This window comes from Dreissena polymorpha, chromosome 6 (assembly GCF_020536995.1).
Source record: "Dreissena polymorpha isolate Duluth1 chromosome 6, UMN_Dpol_1.0, whole genome shotgun sequence".
In the NCBI taxonomy this organism is placed as follows: domain Eukaryota; kingdom Metazoa; phylum Mollusca; class Bivalvia; order Myida; family Dreissenidae; genus Dreissena; species Dreissena polymorpha.
In genome coordinates this window covers 4,101,934-4,122,537 of record NC_068360.1, presented here as the reverse complement: position 1 = coordinate 4,122,537, position 20,604 = coordinate 4,101,934, and the positions used below count along the sequence as shown (strand labels likewise).

General features: G+C 37.0%; 1 protein-coding gene across 1 annotated transcript; it reads left to right on the top strand.

Annotated features, from left to right (window-relative positions):
* Positions 1-1,012: 1,012 nt before the first annotated feature.
* On the top strand, positions 1,013-16,172 carry LOC127833778 (major facilitator superfamily domain-containing protein 1-like). Its single transcript, XM_052359235.1, has 10 exons — positions 1,013-1,020; positions 2,801-2,897; positions 5,200-5,316; positions 8,397-8,517; positions 9,222-9,278; positions 9,962-10,118; positions 11,147-11,244; positions 11,873-11,985; positions 14,867-14,914; positions 16,041-16,172. Exons 2-10 carry the CDS (start codon positions 2,825-2,827, stop codon positions 16,097-16,099), a joined length of 843 nt encoding a protein of 280 aa, XP_052215195.1. The 5' UTR covers positions 1,013-1,020; positions 2,801-2,824; the 3' UTR covers positions 16,100-16,172.
* The last annotated feature ends 4,432 nt before the right edge of the window (positions 16,173-20,604 follow it).

Genomic DNA, 20,604 nt, shown 5'->3' with positions numbered 1-20,604 from the left:
ACCAATCTAATAGGCTCAAATACAGGCTTTGTATATATATATTACTTTTTAACCCGGGTCGGTAACTGATAAGTATTGTGAAATCAATATTATTTGTCGGACACTAATTTTCATTGGTCCTCTCAGCATCGATTTCAAATGTACAGCGAACGTTAGTTTCCGAAGCCTTATATCAGACTACATGTATTAAAAAATCCACGTACTCAATATGACGCGAAAATGCCAGATTTAATGAATTTACTAAGTTTCATGACAACAAAAATAAATGAATCTTCAGTATTTTGGCACTGTGTTTTGAAAACGGCTTTGCATTATAATTTAAAATGAGGCAACTGTTGTTTTACATGAAAAACATATGTTCGTTATTTAATATTATAATTGCTACACATATGTTCACATTTTCAGACCCTCTTTGCAGTGGGTGCCCTTTTTAAGAACTACTGGGTCATGTGGGTCGCCAGAGCCTTGTTTGGGTTGGTATTTGTATTACTAGTATTTCATTTGATCAAGTTGGGATTATTCGCTTTTGATTTTGAATAAGGTCTTTTAAAAAGGCGCTTTGAATGAATGAGATGGATATACAGTGATCGTAAAGGAACAACTCACGTCTCCGTCTTGTTATTTGTCTCACTATATAAGCACTATCGCTTCTAGGCTCGTAGCCGCCCCGTCAGCCATTGCAAACGACAACCTGACGGTGAAGTGGTTCCAACAAAGCATGCTCAATATGGTGATGGCCATGAAGACAAGTCTAGGACGGGTGGTAGGTTGTAGGACGGGTGGTAGGTTGTAGGACGGGTGTAAGGTTCAAGGACGGGTGGTAGGTCCAAGGACGTGTGGTAGGTTGTAGGATGGGTGGTAGGTTGTAGGGTGGAGGAAGGTTCTAAGACGGGGGGTCGGTTCAAGGACGGGTGGTAGGTCCTAGGACGGGTGGTAGGTTGTAGGACGGGTGGTTGGTCTTGGACGGTATGTTGTCTAGGACGGTAAGGGATTGGACGGGTGGTAGGTCTAGGACGGGTGGTAGGTGTGGGACGGATTGTGGGTTCTAAGACGGCGGTCAGTCTAGGACGGGTGGTAGGGTTTAGACCGGTGGTAGGTCTTGGACAGATGGTAGGTCTAGGATGGGTGGTAGGTCAAAAACGGGTTGTAGGTTTTAGGACGGGTGGTGGTTTCTAGGACGGATGGTAGGTCTAGAACGGGTGTTAGGTTATGAGACCGGTGGTAGGTCTAGGGCGGGTATTAGGTCACAGAGAAATACGTGAAAGATTCTTGGGTGAAGAATGTGAAGAATTGATTGCGCGAACATTCATTGACAACGAATTTATGATGGGTTCATTGATTGCTACTTAATGAAACTTTATTGACTGAATAATTCACGAAACGCTGATTATTTTTTTAAACAATTCATTAATTGAAGATAATAAATGAAGCTTTAATTGATTTAATAATTCATGGCGCTTTTATTGATTGTCAAATTCATTTTACATTCATCGATTGAAAAATTCATAAAACATTCATCTCTTGCGCAGTAAACGAATCGTTTATGTACAGAAAAATTCGGTGACTTTCATTGATTGAAGAATTCATGATATGTTTAATCGGTTGTAGAAATCCTATAGGCTTCACAGATTGAAGAATTCTGGAATGTTTGATATCTTGAAGAATTCCTGACGGGTTCATTGAAAGTTCGTTGATTTAAGAATGCATTAAACATTCATTGACTGTAGAAATACTAAAAAGAGCATTGATTAAAAAATGAAACGTTCATTGAATGAATTAATTAAATTAATTGGCTTAATAATTCATTAAACGTCTATCGGTCGAAAAATTAATGACACGTTCATTGATTGAATCAGCCATGAAACGCGTCTTGATTGAATAATCGTGGAACGTTCATGCATGGAAGAATTCATAAAAAGTTCATTGACTGACGGATTGTTGAAACGTCCATTGACTGAATAATTCACGAAATGTTCAATGATGACTTCATGAAGCTTTCGATGACTACGGAATTCATTTAACGTTCTTTGGCTTCACATGTTTCGACTTAATGTCCAATGTGCAATTGTTATGTCTTGTAAAGGCATTAATCGACGAAACTAAATGCTTTGAAATTGAAAATTCCATCGCTTGTTCAGTTAAAAAGGATCTTTCAGTTTTCGCATATGTATTGCTTGTGATGCGCTTATTGTACAAAATATTTATTTCTACGGCGATTCTTAGCCCGCATCTCATGCAAATAGGTCAGTTGTCATGTATTGACATAAGAACGTGCACTTAATTCTGGCACTTAATTCTGGTACACAAGACATAAGAACGTGCACTTAATTCGGGTGCACAAGAAGGAAATGTGCCGTGCTTTGACTGAAATACTGTTGAAAACAGCGAACAATCAAAATAATTTAAACAAATGAGTCGCGTTCTGAGAAAACTGGGCTTAATGAATGTGCATAAAGTGTCGTCCCAGATTAGCTTGTGCAGTCCGCCCATGCTAATCAGGGACGACACTTTCCGCTTTTATGGTATTTTTTGGTTCAAGGAAGTCCCTCTTTACCGAAAATCAAGTTTAGGCGGAAAGTGTCATCCCTGATGAATCTGTGCGGACTGCACAGGCTAATCTGGGATGACACTTTACGCACATGCATTAAGTCCAGTTTTCCCAGAACAAGGCTCAAATAGAAAACGAACAAACGTTTATATTTACTCGAAATCCTTAAGCTAGTTTGTTAGGTATTCTCAATCAAATGCCCATTAACTTATTTGCATGTACTGTACAAACGCCTTCCACTATTTGTTTCAGTGCAGTGTTTTAACTCTGAATATCATGGATCCCATATACGACTTCGTGTCAGCTCGCACACAGCCTATGTACACCCTTGGTGTAACGTTGTTCACAGGTATGCACACAGGAAGTTGTATCTGCAATGTCTGAAATGGGTCAGGTGACTGGTCTGCAATATCTGCCATGGGTCAGGTGACTGGTCACATGATGATGTTCAAGTTGTATCTGCAATGTCTGCATTGGGTCTGGTGACTGGTCGCATGTTACAGTTGTATCGGCAATGTCTGCAATGGGTCAGGTGACTGGTCACATGTTCAAAAAATCATTTCTTGATACTGAAAATACATTTTCCTTTAATAAAATAAATCGAATTTAATTGACATCCATATTTACTATGGTGGCATTGAATATTGAACATTGATTTTAACGGCACTGTTTTGATATTAATTGTGATGTAGACAACCAAAATAGCGGTCCTTTTTAGCGAGGCTGTTTTCGGAGAAAACCCGAGCTATTATCATAGCCAGCTCGTCCGCCGTCTGCCGTAGGCGTCGTGCTAAAACCTTAACATGGGCTCTAAAATCAAAGTGCTTCCGCCTACAACTTTGAAACTTCATATGTAGATGCACCTTGATGAGTTCTAAACGCCACATTCATTTTTGGGTCACTAGGTCAAAGGTCAAGGTCACTGTGACCTCTAATTTCAAACTTTAACATATGCTCTAAAATGAAAGTGTTTCCAACTACAACTTTAAAACTTCATATGTAGATACCCCTTGATGAGTTCTACATGCCACACCCATTTTTGGGTCACTAGGTCAAAGGTCAAGGTCACTGTGACCTCTAATATAAAACTTTAACAAAAACCTTAACATTGCCTCTAAAATCAAAGTGCTTCCACCTACAACTTTGAAACTTCATATGTAGATGCACCTTGATGAGTTCTTCACGCCACACCCATTTAGGGTCACTAGGTCAAAGGTCAAGATCACTGTGACCTCTTAAAAAAATTCTGACAAGCTTTTGCAGCCGAGCGTGGCACCCGTTATGCGGTGCTCTTGTTTACATCCATTATAATTGTTGGCATCGAATTTTTAAAAAGTCGATGTCAAAAATTCTATGTCAGCTGTAGTCGAACATCGAGGCCAACTAGCTATGTGGACGCGTGGTCATGTGCTTGTTATTGAAGCCAAAATCCACAAAACCTGTAAAATTGAACCCTGGAGAAGTCCCGGCTTTGGAACCTTTTTTCCGGAAAAAAGTACAAAACTCATTTTGTTTAAATCGGTCATTGACCAACATTTGGTAATAATTAACCCATTTATGCCTAGCGTCTAGAAAAAAAGTTCTTGGCAAACAGCGTAGACCCATATGAGACGCCATTGATGCGGCGTCTCATTAGGGTCTACGCTGTTTGCTTAAAGGAATTTCTGTAAGAAATGATCTAAATATAGAAATAAATATAATAGACATCCCTAATTTTAGAAATAAATTGATCCAATTTAGTAGGATGGGAGAGACCACAGGCTTAAATGGGTTAATGGAGTAGTTGCTGTACTTGCTTAGAAAATTGAGTAGGTACACTACGTTCGTACCGGCATACAATAAAGTATGTAATAATATTATATGCGCTCTTTTAAATAATATAATAATCAAATGCATTGCTTACAAACGAAAAAGTTTTGGTGTGTGAAAACAAACATCATTTCCTTTCATAAGATATGAGGACTCTTTAGCAAGAATTGAAATATTTTCTGTTCATATTGGGTTGCATCAAGGGTTGAGCTGAAAATTGAAGAGGTTTTATCCAGTTATAAATAATGGTTTCAGTTGTTGCTGATTGCACATGGTTGCATATGTGTTGCATATGTGTATCATTATATTACAAATCATTGGGCAACGTTTGATAGACTGAAATGCGACCCCATCTTATCCCGTTATTGGTATTGAACAATTCTCACGTAGTAACCATAGACAGCCTTTCATCGCGTTGAAATTTAGATTTATCCTAAACGGAAATCCATGTGAAGGTAGAGGCAAAAATCTCTTTATCACTGTGTTTTAATTGCTTTCTCTAAACCATTTTCTTGAAATGTTTACGTGAACGAAGTAATTAAATACAGATATAGAATGCGTACATTATAACAAATATTTTCAATTTTTCAGTTCGATACAAAGATTAACACTGGAAGCTAACAACATCTTTTACCTCTCGGTTGTGACATAAGCGTTGGACCACTTGTTCAATATACGAATATTATCAGTTAGTATTCATCTGAACAAGCAGAACACAAACATAATTACAGTCCTTTATTTATGGCAAGAGACCAATAACCGAAAAATCAGACAAAATCACACCACACATCACAAAAATCACGCAAAACACACACTTGATGAGATATATTTGTTCTTTACAGGTTCATGTTGTGGCCTTCTGTGCACGTTAGCGGCCATATTGGCGGCCGTCATTGATCGGCGTTCTGACGTACAAAAACTCATTGATCATCCTCCAGTGGCTAAGGACGATAGCAAAAGTACGGCTCAATTTAAACTCTTCCTACCAATTGGTCCCTGAATTATAACCTTAATTAGGCATTTGTTTTAAATGTGTACAAATGAGCCTTGTTTCGGTAAAACCGGACTTAATGCATGTATGTGCAGTCCGCACAGGCTAAATTTGGGGCGACACTGCATTGCATTGTCAATAGAAGGAAGTATCTTCTAAACGAAATACCAGACTAGGCTGAAAGTGTCGTCCCTGATAAGCACGTGCGGACTGCACAGGCTAACCTTGGACGACACTCACGCACATGCTCGGTTTCCCAAGAGCTATTATATGTTAGTTTTTGAAGATTATATTTGTTCGAACTATCCGATATGATTGATCGACTCTGATGTACGCTCACATATAAATTTATCGTTTGATATCTAAGTTTGAACCATACCGCGTCGCTTCATTCATGGAATGCACTGTAACCAGATAATTAATTGTGGGTATTGACGATGGTTAACATATTAATTTCTGATATGCTGATTAAACATTGTACATGTAATTATTTATATTCTACAAAAAGTGCGTTGGGTTAAATTGTTATACCCCCATTACCATTGGTAATGGGGGCTATATAGGAGTCACTTTGTCGGTCTGTCGGTCTGTCTGTCTGTCCCGAAATTTCATCCGATCTTCACCAAACTTGGTCAGAAGTTGTATCTAGATGATGTCTAGATCAAGTTTGAATATGGGTCATGCCAGGTAAAAAACTAGGTCACGGGGTCACTTAGTGTGTTTTAAACTGAAAGTTTGTCCGGACCATAACTATGTCATTTATCGTTAGATTTTAAAATGACTTGGTGCATTTGTTCGCCATCATGGGACGGTGTGTCGTGTGAAAAAAGTTCGTCGATATATCAAAGGTCAAGGTCACACTTGGAGTTCAAAGGTCAAATGCTTGTCCGGGCCATAACTTCATTGTCATTTATTGAGAGATTTTAAAATCATTTGGAAAATTTGTTCACCATCATTGGACGGTGTGTCGCGCAAAAGAATTACGTCGATATCTCGAAGGTCAAGGCCACACTTCGAGTTCAACGATCATAAATGAGCTTGTCCGGACCATAACTATGTCATTCATTGTAAGATTTTAAAATCATTTAGCACATTTGTTCACCATCATTGGACGGTGTCTTGCGCGAAAGAATTACGTCGATATCTCCAATGTAAAGGTCACACTTAAAGTTCAAAGGTAAAAAATGGCCATAAATGACCATGTCCGGGCCATAACTATGTTGTACATTGTGAGAATTTAAAATCATTTGGCATATTTGTTCACCATCATTGGACGGTGTGTCGCGCGAAAGAATTACGTCGATATCTGCAAAGTCAAGGCCACACTTTGAGTTCAAAGGTCAAAAATGGCCATAAATGACCTTTTCCGGGCCATAACTATGTCGTTCATTGTGAGATTTAAAAATCATTTGGCACATATGTACCCCATCATTGGACTGTGTGTTGCGCGAAAGAATTACGTCGATATCTCCAAGGTCAAGGTCACACTTTGAGTTCAAAGGTCAAAAATGTCCATGAATGAGCTTGTCCGGGCCATAACTATGTCGTTCATTGTGAGATTTTAAAATCATTTGGCACATTTGTTCACCATAATTGGACGGTGTGTCGCGCGAAAGAATTACGTCGATATCTCCAAGGTCAAGGTCACACTTTGAGTTCAAAGGTAAAAAATGGCCATAAATGAGCTTGTCCGATTCATAACTATGTAGTTTATTGTGAGATTTTAAAATCATTTGGCTCTTTTGTTAACCATCATTGGACGGTGTGTCGCGCAAAAGAATTACGTTGATATCTCCAAGGTCAAGGTCACACTTTTAGTTTAAAGGTCAAAAATGGCAATAAATGATCTTGTCTGGGCCATAACTATGTCATTCATTGTGAGATTTAAAAATGACTCTGTACATTAATTTTGTTCACAGTCATTGGACGGCGTGTCATGTGAAAGAATTCAAGAGTTCAAAGATCCAAATGGCTATAAATGATAATGGCATAATAATTCATAAAAATCGCCATAAATCAGATTCTCTTGTTTTGTGAAGACAGCATGTGGGGGTATACGTCACGTCTGTGACAAGGCTCTAGTTATTTGCGTAGATAGTTTTGGTGTTAGCGAAGTATGGTTCTTTAGGGTATGGGCGATGTTGATGTTTATATCTTAATTTATCTATGAACCTTGTTTATACAATTAGAGGTAAACACTACCGTGTTTTTTTTTGGAAATTAGGAGTACAGATATATTTCAAATTTATATGGAAACAAAACAACGTTCATAACTGCTTTAACACGATTTAGAGGGACAGCCTTACGAACACACGGGGAGTCGGGTAGATGGCATTAACGACATATAACACCGAACACTGAACGTGCATTTAAAACTGTCGTGTACTTGATGGCAATTTGAAATGTTTTGCTAGATTGCCCGGTATTTGTTGGTTTACGCAAACAATAAACAAATGCGAAGTTTGAAAAATACGAATGTGATCGAATATAATGACTTAATGAAATCGATTAATGAAACAACAGTTAGATGGTTCGTAACTTATTTTTAAGGCCTTTCATTTAAATACACAATTTAACTTCTTGTGAGTTTTATAATTAATACTTTTAATAGTAATTATATTAAGTAATTATATGTGATGTATGTTCTCGTCAAAATTAGTCTGTACCTTTCCTCACAAATATCATAACTAAAACGAAAATTTGCGAATCTGAAACATTTTATTTTATTTAGTCAATTTACCAAAACGTGAAAAGGCCCCTTTAATCTCCAATTATCCCTACACATTCTGATTTGCTCTGAACGTAGCTGACAGAGCGGTCCGGGGGTATAAATAACATTTGTGACTAAATCCTACATTTAACAGAGGTAGAATCTACATTTATTTATTTTTTGGTTAAAGAACCCATTAGTTCAATATTGGATAAATTTAAACATACTTTGTTTTTCATTATAGATAGTATGCTTTAATAATCATAATATATAATAGTATGCTTTAATAAACTCGTTTCGTATAAGTAACGTTTGTGACCAAGCTCTACATTTTATAGAAGAAGAATCGAAGTTTATCCGTATATCTGATGTAAGGCGATTTCCGTCCATATTCTGGCTTATTGCCATCAGCTCCGCTCTCTTCTACCTGCAGCTTTTCCCCTTCGTGACACAGGGAGAGTAGGTTTGTTTTTTATTCTAGATGTGTTTGCTCAATTTTAAGCGATTGCTTTATCATCGGGTTTCCTTCTTATATGATACGAGTGACAATTAATGATTTGGGTTTCGTTGTTTATACATATTACAACTTGCAATTAATGAAATTTGTTTGCTTTTACATACCAGTTACAACCTTTTATTAATGAGTTGTGTTTTACTTGCACTTATATTTTTAACAAAATTTTGGTTATCTTTTACATATTTTTACAACTCTCGATAAATGCGTTTGACTTCATTTTCCATATTTTTTTACCCTACCGGTTTCACCGGAGGGGACTTATGATTTGTGCTCTGTGTGTCAGTCTGTCTGTCAGTCTGTCAGTCCGTCACATTTTTCTGGATCCTGCGATAACTTTAAAAGTTCTTCATATTTTTTCATCAAACTTGAAATATGGACAGATGGTAATATGGAGATTATGCACGTCATTTCATTTCGTTCCTACGTCAAGAATTCTGGTTGTTATGGCAACAAATATATACAAAAACATATTCTGACAATGGTGGAGCCAGTAGGGGTCATATATTGCTTGGCAATAGTCTTGTTACAACATGGTATTAGTATGTATTTATTTGGCTTTTTCTAAACTTGCATGTTACAACTTACAATAAATGATTAATTAAAAGATTCATAAACGTGGCTGTATCGGTCGTCTTTGCTTTTGAAGGCTGTTCTTTGCAACGAAGTATTCAAGAAGTCCGAAAGAGGCAAATACGATAAACAGGTAAACCGTGAGTGTGTTATGTAGAGTTGCATATGAGTCGCGTTCTGGGAAAACTGGGCATAATGCATGTACGTAAAGTGTCATCGCAGATTAGCCTGTGCAGTCCGCACAGGCAAATCAGGGACGACACTTTCCACCTTAACTAGATTTTTGCTAAGAAGAGACTTTCTTTAAACAGAAAATATCATAAAAGCGGAAAGTATCGTCCCTGATTAGCCTGTGCGGACTGCACAGGCTAATCAGGGACGACACTTTACAAACATGCATTATGCCCGGTTTTCTCAGAATGCGACTCATATATTGTCTAATAGTATATAGCTCATTGGTAATTTGCCTTAATTGAAGACAAGCGGGCAAGATGTTCGCTCTTGATAAAGTTTTATTATTTCCTATATGTTTCATAATGGGAACAGGTAGTATGGAGAGGCTTTACAATCTAAAATGAAATTGTTTTTATGAATGCCATTTTTTATTATTATATTTTGGAATTTGTTTTAAAGGAACATTAATGTTCCATTAGAATATTGGGACAGTAAAATTCATCCACTGATTGCTCGAGAAAAATAAGCACCCACTGTCTAGCTATAATTCCGTATCACCTTACCTATAATGTTATGCAATGGTATTAACTTAAATATAACATTCGCTATGTAACAGTAATATCTATATGCTGGTCTATGCAGCATGGTTTACATGGTTGGAGCGGTTTCGATGCCGCTGTTCGGTGTTGCCATCGACAGAGTGGGTCGTAACCTGTACTTCCTGATGACCGGCCTCGTCCTGGGGCTGACCAGCCATATCATGATGACCTTCACCTTTGTGGAGCCGTACGTATGCACGGTATGAAAACAGAACCATGTTTTATCAAACATTATTACTATACTTAAAATTGGGTCGAATCTTAAATGTTTGGTACGATTTTTAATGTTAGTGACACGGGGATAATTTGCTCGACCATGTCAAAAAGTTTGAGCCATAGTTCTTAGCTTGTTTTCGGCGTCTTCTAAAAGCTCTGGGTATGTTGTATCCCCGATTATTTTACCCATTTATCCCAATGTAATTGTTGAGTTTTTCGTTACAAATATGATAATGTTATTGAAAAACAAGCGCTCTGAAACTTATATCCACATTTAATGATATTTATACAGCTTTCCTTTTTAATGGTCGTGCTAACATTGTAAGGTCATTCCGGTCGCGAATATTTCAAGGCGTGATTGCCCGTTGGTTATTTATTGTCCCCTATCGGTGAAACCGGAGGGGACTTATGGTTTGCGCTCCGTCTGTCAGTCTGTCTGTTTTTTCCGTAACACTTTTCTGGATCCTGCGATAACTTTAAAAGTTCTTCAAAGTTTGTCATGAAACTTGAAACATGGATATATTGCACTATGGAGATTATGCACGTCATTTCATTTTGCTCCTACGTTAAGAATTCTGGTTGCAATTACAACAAATACTTTTTTTCTGACAATGGTGGAGTTTCACCGGTAGGGGACAATATTGCTTGGCAATCTCTTGTTATATTTTTTTTACATATTCAGAGCATTCATTGGAAGTTGGTCGCTTTTATGATTTTTATATTAAATGGTGTTGTTGTTTGTAATTTCATGTATTGTATAAGCGGTGACCTGCCTTAAATTAAATACTAGCTGATGGTAAAAAGAATATATTTCTTGATATTGTTTCTCGAGTTTTATAATTCCAATATTCATACATTTGTACGTGTATTCAATAGTTCTGCCGCTATCTGATTTATGATGGCAATTTTTCAGAACACTCATAATTCTCAAAAAATATTAAACTGCGTAATGTAAAAACTGTGTGGCCACAAATATGGGGAAGTTGTAGTCCACTGTTTCTTTGTTTTTCAGGTGATTCTTGGTCTAGGATACTCCTTGGTAACCACCACATGTTGGCCCCTGGTGTCCTACGCGGTCCCTCTGAGGTACCTCGGCACTGCGTTCGGAATGTAAGCATCGACTTTGTATATATAGTTCTTTGAAATATATTTTTAATTTACCCTCTGATGTACCTGGGCACTGCGTTCGGGATGTAGGCATGGTCTTTTAATATAAAGTTAATTGCAATATATTTTCTTAATATACACTCGGCACTTTGTTCGGGATGTAATCATCTACATTTTGTAATGTATATGTCTTTGTAATATTAACTTGTACGATATAAATGTCACCTCAATACATTCGTGAATATTTTATTTAAACAATTTCGATTTCCCGCGACTATCGCTTGTAGAATTGTTTCACAATTACAATATTCGAAAACTCTTCTGTATTCGGCGATAATATGCAGTTTAAATTCTCTCCTGTTCGTGTGTATGAACAATGTACGAAGGTCGTCGTTGAAGTCAGCACAGGCTAATCAGGGACGATACTTTGCGCTTGTTTGATATTTCTCGTTAAAGAAAGTCTCTTCTTAGCAAAAATCCAGGTAATGCGGAAAGTATCGTCCAAGATTAGCCTTTGCGGACTGTACATGCTAATCTGGGACGACACTTTACGCACATGCATTTAACCCCAGAGCGCGGTTCATGTGTATATGAATTATATTCTTTCAGCACATATATGTATTCTTTTCAGCATGGGCACCATTATTTCTGTGGGGCAGGCCATTGATACGTATTTTGTTGGCTTCATCGTGGACACTGCCGGCTATCTGGTCCTTGAAGTGTTCTTTACCATGTGCGTCATCTGTAAGTTTCACCAATTCTGAGAGGACTCATTGTTGAAACGATTAATTATTCGGCCAGTTACACTAAGTAGTTTACCTCACCTTCTTGTGCATCTGGATTGAAAGCGGGTATATAGACAATCATACTTCTATTTCAAAACAGATAAAACTTTGATAAATCAAGAAGTGAAATAAAGGTTCTAAAGAAGAAGTTTCCAGAAAATAATCGAAATAAAATTTTAAGCCGATTGCGAGTAATTTTCTTCTGTACAGCAAAGAACTCTTTCGCGTACAAAAGACATGTTCTATTTTCGGAAATCCGCATTCGGCCTTGCATATTCGTCTGGACGACACATACTGACGTAGACGCATTTATGGTTTTACAAATACGAGTTATTTTGTTAAAACGGTGGTAACTTATTCGTCATACATTTCACCGAAGTAAACAATATTTAAACAGTGGTTTAATATCAAGATTGTTAATTTATTGTATTTAACATTCATATGTTGGTGTAAGAGTGCGATGATAAAATGTTGACATATACGCCGTATGTATATTCTCTGTAAGGTCCATCAATGTTAGTTTCTTACCCGGGAACTATTATCCAATAATGAATCAATTCATGGTTTAAAGGTTTTCGCCCTAGTGTTATCATATTGATATAGCCGCGTCAACACATTTCATAATTCACAATTCATAAATCGCGTGCTCACAACATGTGCTGCAACACAGATCACGGTTTGCCATGTTTCCCCTGTGTTCAAATAAACTTTGCAATTATGTAAGATGTTCTATATTTAGTAATGACATGCGAGTGTATGCTGTCGTTCTTAATACTGTTTTTATGCTCCCCGAACATTTTCGGGGAGCATATAGTTGCCAGTTTGAAGTTCCGTACTTCCGTACTTCCGTCCTTCCGTCACACTTTTGTTACAGTTTCTCATAGCACCTTCAATACCTTACCGATCTCTTTCATATTTGGCATGTAGGTACATTGCACGGACCTCTACCTTTTGATGAGGTTTGAGGTCAATGGGGTCAAGGTCAAGGTCACCGAGGCTAATAATATATGTTTCCGTCACACTTTTGTTACAGTTTCTCACACAGGTGGTTAGCGTGTGGCTATGCTATTAATTAGTGAAAACATCATTTTGAATGATAAATAATCATATTATAACGAAAAATTAACTTTTCTGAAAAAAAATATTTCACTATCAAATATATATATAACAAGGTATGCAACTCAAAATCAGCCCAAAACGGGGTGCATCGCTTTGAACAGCCATATCTTCATCAATTTTGCAGCGATTTTCACGATCTCGGTCTTATTCAACGCAGAAATGAATTTCCTTTCTGGAAATGTATATGTCTTGCAATATTTTTACAAATGCTGGGTCAACTTTTAAGAAATAACACGATACACAACACGCATGACCCAGTTGACAGTGATCATGTATTCTTTATGAATGAAATCTCCAGTTGTAAAGACACACCTCCGCATTGGACCAATGAAATCACTCGTATGTTTAAAATGTCAGTTAGTTGAAATGTATGTAAACAAAGGTTTCAAACGGCGCTGGACAGTTAGTCTTGATGCAGAATGTAACGACAAGAACGGTAATAATGTTTTTTCATACGTTTTATTGAATTATGGTATCGAACTACACGAACTTTATAGGGAAGTTGCCCTTTACTCCGTGAAGATTTCAGTCTTAAAGACAGCATGATCACTGTCAACTGGGTCATGCGTGTTGTGTATCGTGTTATTTCTTAAAAGTTGACCCAGCATTTGTAAAAATATTGCAAGACATATACATTTCCAGAAAGGAAATTCATTTCTGCGTTGAATAAGACCGAAATCGTGAAAATCGCTGCAAAATTGATGAAGATATGGCTGTTCAAAGCGATGCACCCGTTTTGGGCTGATTTTGAGTTGCATACCTTGTTATATATATATTTGATAGTGAAATATTTTTTTTCAGAAAAGTTAATTTTTCGTTATAATATGATTATTTATCATTCAAAATGATGTTTTCACTAATTAATATCATAGCCACACGCTAACCACCTGTGGTTTCTCATAGAACCTTCAATTCTTTACCGGTCTCTTTCATGTTTGGCATGTAGGTACCTTGCATAAACCTCTACCTATTGATGAGGTTTGAGGTCACTGGGGTCAAGGTCAAGGTCACCGAGGCTAATAATATATTTTTCCGTCACACTTTTGTTACAGTTTCTCATAGAACCTTGAATACTTTTCCGATCTCTTTCCTATTTGGCATGTAGATACCTTGCATGGACCTCTACCTTTTGATGAGGTTTGAGGTCACTGGGGTCAAGGTCACCAAGGCTTATAATAGATTTTTCCGTCACAATTTTGTAACAGTTTCTCATAGCAGCTTCAATACTTTACTGATCTCTTTCCTATTTGGCATGTAGGTACCTTGCATGAACCTCTACATTTTGATGAGATTTTAGGTCACTGTGGTCAAGGTCACCAAGGCTAATAATATATTTTTCCGTCACACTTTTGCTACAGTTTCTCATAGCACATTTAATTCTTTACCGATCTCTTTTATATTCGCCATGTAGGTACCTTGCATTTGATGAGGTTTGAGGTCACTGGTGTCAAGGTCACCGAGGCTAATAATAGAATTTTCCGTCACACTTTTGTTACAGTTTCTCATAGCACCTTCAATTCTATACCGATCTCTTTCATATTTTGCATGTAGGTACCTTGCATAAACCTCTACCTTTTGATCAGGTTTGAGATCACTGGGGTCAAGGTCACCAAGGCTAATAATAGATTGTTTAGGTGGTTATTTACACATATATTGACAAAGCGCATCATCGGGGAGCATCCATCAGTTTCACTGATATTCTTGTTTTATACTTTTGTTAGGTTCAATGATAGCAGCTGCGTTGTTGTATTTACGGGACGCGTCAACAGGTAACATAAATTGTTTATGTTTAGTTGTAAAAAAACTGCTTATATTGCCTATAGAGTTTCAGCATTCCTTTATTAAATTAAACAAGTATATACCGTTTATTCGTATAATGAATACAGAAAAATCTCTTTATTGATATCAAAGTATATGACTCTCAATAGAGGATGTATTTCATGCGCTCCCAGTCGCCGCTTTTACAGTTTTTCAGAATCGTCTTCCATTGCAATTCATTTCACACGAATTCAACACAAATGAAATGGTATATGCATCATTGTATTTGAAAAAAAAACGAAATTTGATAGCGTGTATTTAAAAGTTTTGCTATCGTTCGGTCGGTCCGTGTGGCGGTTCGTTTGCCGGTATGTCCGCATAAAATGTTAAAAAGTCTGTGATGCGAACTATTTATGCGTTTCTCAAGTGTTTGCATTGAAACTCAAATTGTTATCACCGTAAAGTGTATACATGCAAGACATATTTTAGCCGCGTTTTGAGAAAACTGGGCTTAATGCATGTGCGTAAAGTGTCGTCCCTGATTAGCCTGTGCAGTCCGCACAGGCTAATCAGGGACGACACTTTCCGCTTTTATGGTATTTTAAGTTTCAAGGAAGTCCCTCCTTACCGAAAATCAAGTTTAGGCGGAAAGTGTCGTCCCTGATTAGCCTATGTGAATTGCACAGGCTCATCTGGGATGACACTTAACGCACATGCATTAAGCCCCGTTTTCTCAGAACGCGTCTCATTTTTCACTTGAATTGATCCACGTATTCATGAGTTTTATGCCCTTTAACTTCGCCGTCGTCATGGCTGCTATGCCTGTGGAAAACTCGCGCGAGGGTGTATTTAGTCATTTTTGTGACAAAACTCTAGTTTCAATTAGATGTATCATGACGGTCACTAGTTGCTAGATTGCAAATTTCTGTTTTGTTCTATTTAATATGCATCGTCCTTGTATAATACACACGCCGTTCTTATATGATAGATTTCTAATGGTCCAGAACTGTTGGCCATATAACAGTCAAACACACTTTTTGTTTATAATTGGAATTTAAGCACATACATGCATACTATTTAGAGATCATACTGGTTTTGGTGTTATTTTATTGCTTCTATCGACACTTTTCATTTCAGGTGGCCTTCTGAATCTAAGTACAAAACAACGTGCAGTTTTTCTCAAGCAACATGTGTGAGACAGACTATGTAGAAAACGTTCAGATTTGTTGTGAGATTTTCAATTTAATTTGATTAAATTTCGGCGTGTTATTGTGATTATTTTGTTAATATTGTTGCATGCAGTGCCAAATTATTGTTTGTTCTAAAATCTCAGCATTACGTGCGCGTGTATGTTGGTATGATTTTTTACAGAGGAAATAAAATATTGCACTTAAAGATATCAGAATTTGTATTTCGGGTCATATTTACATAGTGCAAAGCAGCGTTTTTTTTTTAAATTTAATTTTTCATATAAAAAAGCGTTTGGGGAAAAAATACTTTATTTTTACCATCGCCAAAGGCGGATTGATATACCATCGGCGTTGTCCGTCCCTCCGTTTGTCAGTCCGTTCGTCCGTCTGTCTGTCCGTTCTTCTGTCACAAAATTTTGAAATAGGCAGGGGAACTAAATTCAACAAATTTGCTTGTTAAATATGAATTACATACATCATAGTTGAAGTTAAAGCCTTGGTCTCTTTGGCATTGTATGGGTCGCGTTTACATTATTTTAACACGAAATAAACCATTCATGTACGTTGCGTAAAGCTAGTAAAGTTTTAAGTTTTATTTTATGTAAAGCATACCGGCAAATGCACTTCGTTTAGTGACAAAGGTAAACAAATTAACATCGAATGGTAAAACAGTCAGGAACTATAACGGCTCAAGAAGTAAGTATTTGGAAACTATTCTAAACACGACACATGTGTTCATGGCAAGCACTATAACGCCTCTGATGTGCGTATTGCGATGTCGATGTCAAGGTCACTATGACGTCTAACAAAATATTCTGACAAGCTTTCATTTATTTAAACTGCACCCGCAGCCGAGCATTGGCATCCGTTATGTGGTGCTCTTGTTTAGAATATACTATAGTATTTATATTCTTCGGCATATTGCATTTTTCCATGAGTGCCTTGATATGCATATAGAGATAGCCATTCCACTGTCGGTTGTCGAACAGCGAGTATGCCGAATATGTATCTAGAGCGGCCTTCCGTTTGTCCCTATTTACACGAGCCTTCTTCCTGTAGGGAGTATTGATTTAAACAAACCCACCGTCCACTAGGTATTTCTCATCAATGTGTGAATTCCGAAGCGTATGAAGTTCTTCCGTAAGGAGGCTGCATTATGTGTGTACCCGGAGTTTGTCCCAGCACTCCTACCTAATTAACGTGTTCGACTCATGAAAGTTGGGATTTGATTTAGAATTGTAGCTCTAATTTTTAGGTATTAAGTGGTTCAATAGATTTTTTTAATTTGGGTGTGGTCTTGTGCTATGTGTGTAGGGGGGTGGAGGGCGGGGGCGGGCGGAGTACACGGAGGAAACTCCACTGGTCAAGTATGGTGACAATAACCCAAACTCATATGCTTCCGGGAACAGTAACTGAACACGGGTCGTTGTTTTTTGTATTATTTATGTAAAATGTTTGAATTAAAAAAAAAAATACACAATCGCCAACTGATGAATTAACAAGTTTCATTTGGGTCACATGGTTATGTTGTTTTCATCAAAATTGCTGACAACATGTGCAAAGTTATTAACCCATTTATGCCTATTGGACTCTCCCATCCTTCTAAATTGGATCAATTTCTTCCCAAAATTAGGGATGTCTTGTATATTTATTTCTATATTTAGAATATTTCTTACAGAAATTCCTTTAAGCAAACAGCGCAGACTCTGATGAGACGCCGCATCATGCGGCGTCTCATCTGGGTCTACGCTGTTTGTCAAGGCCTTTTTTTCTAGACGCTAGGCATAAATGGGTTAAATATACAAATCCATCAACGCATTCATAGTTGGAATCCTACTGAGACGCACAGTGTATTCCTTTTTATTTTTCGTCTTTATCTGACCTAGGATGGTATTCCGTAAACATCTTAAGTTATTTCTTAAATAATTTCACTTAAGGTCAAAATTACAATGTTTTGTATTTCTTTACTAAATAAGGAAACACATGTTTTTGGTATTCCTAAAATAACATTGACATAATGATGTCATTTTCATGGAAATATTAATGAAAAAATATTGCAATACGAAATGAAAAACGTTAAAGATAAGAATACAATTTAACTTAAGATGCTTCTGTAATACGACCCCTGAACACTTTCGTCCCTATACTTTAATCTGTAGAAGGGACTAGCTTACAGTGAGGCAAAATTACGACTTTCAGAAACACATTCATTGTTTTCTTAAAACCGATATTTACTAGAGCCAGCTCGACTTTTAACATCGACTGTGATATTATGCGTACAGAGGCAGTTGAAGGCAGCCTTAAAGCTGCCCAGCAGTGTTACTTATTAACATATGCGTGCATATGTCGAAGTTGGTGAGGTCCCTGCGCGCCTGAGGCTGCGTTATTTGTGGATCCGAAGTGTGTCCCAGTACTTATACATACTTAATATAATCTAATACACTCGCAAAAGTTTGGACGAATTTGGAATTATCACTGCAGTGTAGAGCCATGTAGTTGTTAGCGAAAGATTTCAATGTTGGTGTGGTCTTGTGTTGTGGAGGGGTGGGGTGGGGAAGCCGGAGTACCCGTAGACAACCCCACATGTACGGTATGGTGACCACAAACCAAACTCACATGCTTCAGGATTGGCCATTGAACCTCGATCACCTAGGTAAAAAGCGCGGTTAAATACAATATTTGCATACGTGATATAACAAAAACATGACCACTAGTTTTTATCTTTACAAAGTTTATTCACGAATTCGTCAGGCAAAACAAACAAGTTAACATTTCCAAAAATTAAAAGCCGTGACAAATTACAAAACTATATGAGTTAAAAGTACACCGTTATGTAATATAATATACGCATCATGGCATTGGAAATAGAGTGTTCATGCTATTCATTGACCAAGTTGTAAAAGGTGAAATCATAAATGTGGTATGAAACACATAACTAAAATCATATCTTAATAGACATACACAGTAAATGCATACATGTGACTTTCACCATTTCGATATTCGACCTATCTTAAATTCGTTAATTTCCTGGTAATTGCGACGAAATCGTAGCCGCCCGTACCTTTTCTGATCGTGATTGGAATATATTCCTTAACATATAAAGATGTACATTTTTCAATCAAAGTCGTAGGAAGTGATTAAAGTTAAAAATGAACTACATGCAATTTAAATTGAAGAAAACGTGCGTATATGCATATAACCATACTAATTAGGCAGAATCAAAACAAGATAGGGGTTCTTAGAACCCATTTATGCCTAGCGTCTAGAAAAAAGGCCTGGGCAAACAGCGTCGTCTCATCTGGGTCTACGCTGTTTGCTTAACGGAATTTCTGTACGAAATATTGTAAATATAGAAATAAATATACTAGACATTCCTAATTTTGGAAATAAATTGATCCAATTTAGATGGATGGGAGAGTCCACTAGGCCTAAATGGGTTAAACACGATATTAGGGCCTCCGTTGTAGGGCGTTCGATTTGAAAGCAAATTGTCCCGGATCGAAATCGGACAGCAGACAAACTTTTTTACATTTATTATTAATTCAAGAAAATAATATAACAATATGATTTGTAAACAAATGTTCTTAACATTGAATATGATGGGTTTACTACCTTACTCGAATTCTCGGTTTTATCATTCTCAGCACGTTGCTATGGGGATGTCTGATTAGAGCGTTATGTATTACCAGGTTTTCAATTAAAGCGTGTGTTTTCTCATCCCCAGTAATTCACGAATACATAAAAATGTTACACAGTGCAAGTATTGATTCATTGTAAAATAAAATTATAACACAGCTAAGATGAGTCTGGAATTAATTTGATATTGTCGTTTTGCTAATTAATTTGAAAACAAACAACAACTGACATTAACGGCTTTTTATAGTATCCTTTACATTATAACGATACATGACTTCTAAGACTATTTACAGGCACAGGTGACATGCTGGGAATTGTAGTCCTAGTCGACGTTTGTTGATCATTATATAGTGGCCAATGCACGTTAAACAAAAACAAGCATTATTTTGAGAGAACGCACAATTTCTTTCATGGTATTAAAGGGGCCGTTCAATAGATTGGTAAGTTGACAAAATTATAAAAAGTTGTTTCAGATTCGCAAATTTTCGTTTTTGTTATGATATTTTTGAGGAAATAATAATACTGACCATTAACCATGCTCATAAATATCTATTATATGCATCTTTTGACGATTTGAAAACCTGAAAATTATAAAGCGTCGTGCGACGCGAAACGATTGAGTAATTTAGAAAGTTCTGTTGTTGTAGTTATATTTTGGGAAACTATGAGGATTGCTTATATATAAGGTAAAAAATACATCCACTCTAAGCATGAGCATGGATGGTAGAGTACTAGAGTGGTCAATGCGGAAGACGTTTTACTCCAGGAGTCAAGGGGTCAGTGGTTCGAGCCCTGTTGAGGGTTATCTGTTTCCTTTTTTTAAATTGTATTCTTGTGTTTTTTTTACTGGAGATTTTTAGATTAAATGTTTAATT

Coding starts and splice junctions, on each gene's coding strand:
- LOC127833778 (XM_052359235.1), top strand. CDS start 2,825: ATGGATCCCATATACGACTTCGTGTCAGCTCGCACACAGCCTATGTAC. Junction 5,317..8,396: donor GGCTAAGGACGATAGCAAAA/GTACGGCTCAAT, acceptor TACATTTTATAG/AAGAAGAATCGAAGTTTATC. Junction 14,915..16,040: donor TTTACGGGACGCGTCAACAG/GTAACATAAATT, acceptor TTTTCATTTCAG/GTGGCCTTCTGAATCTAAGT.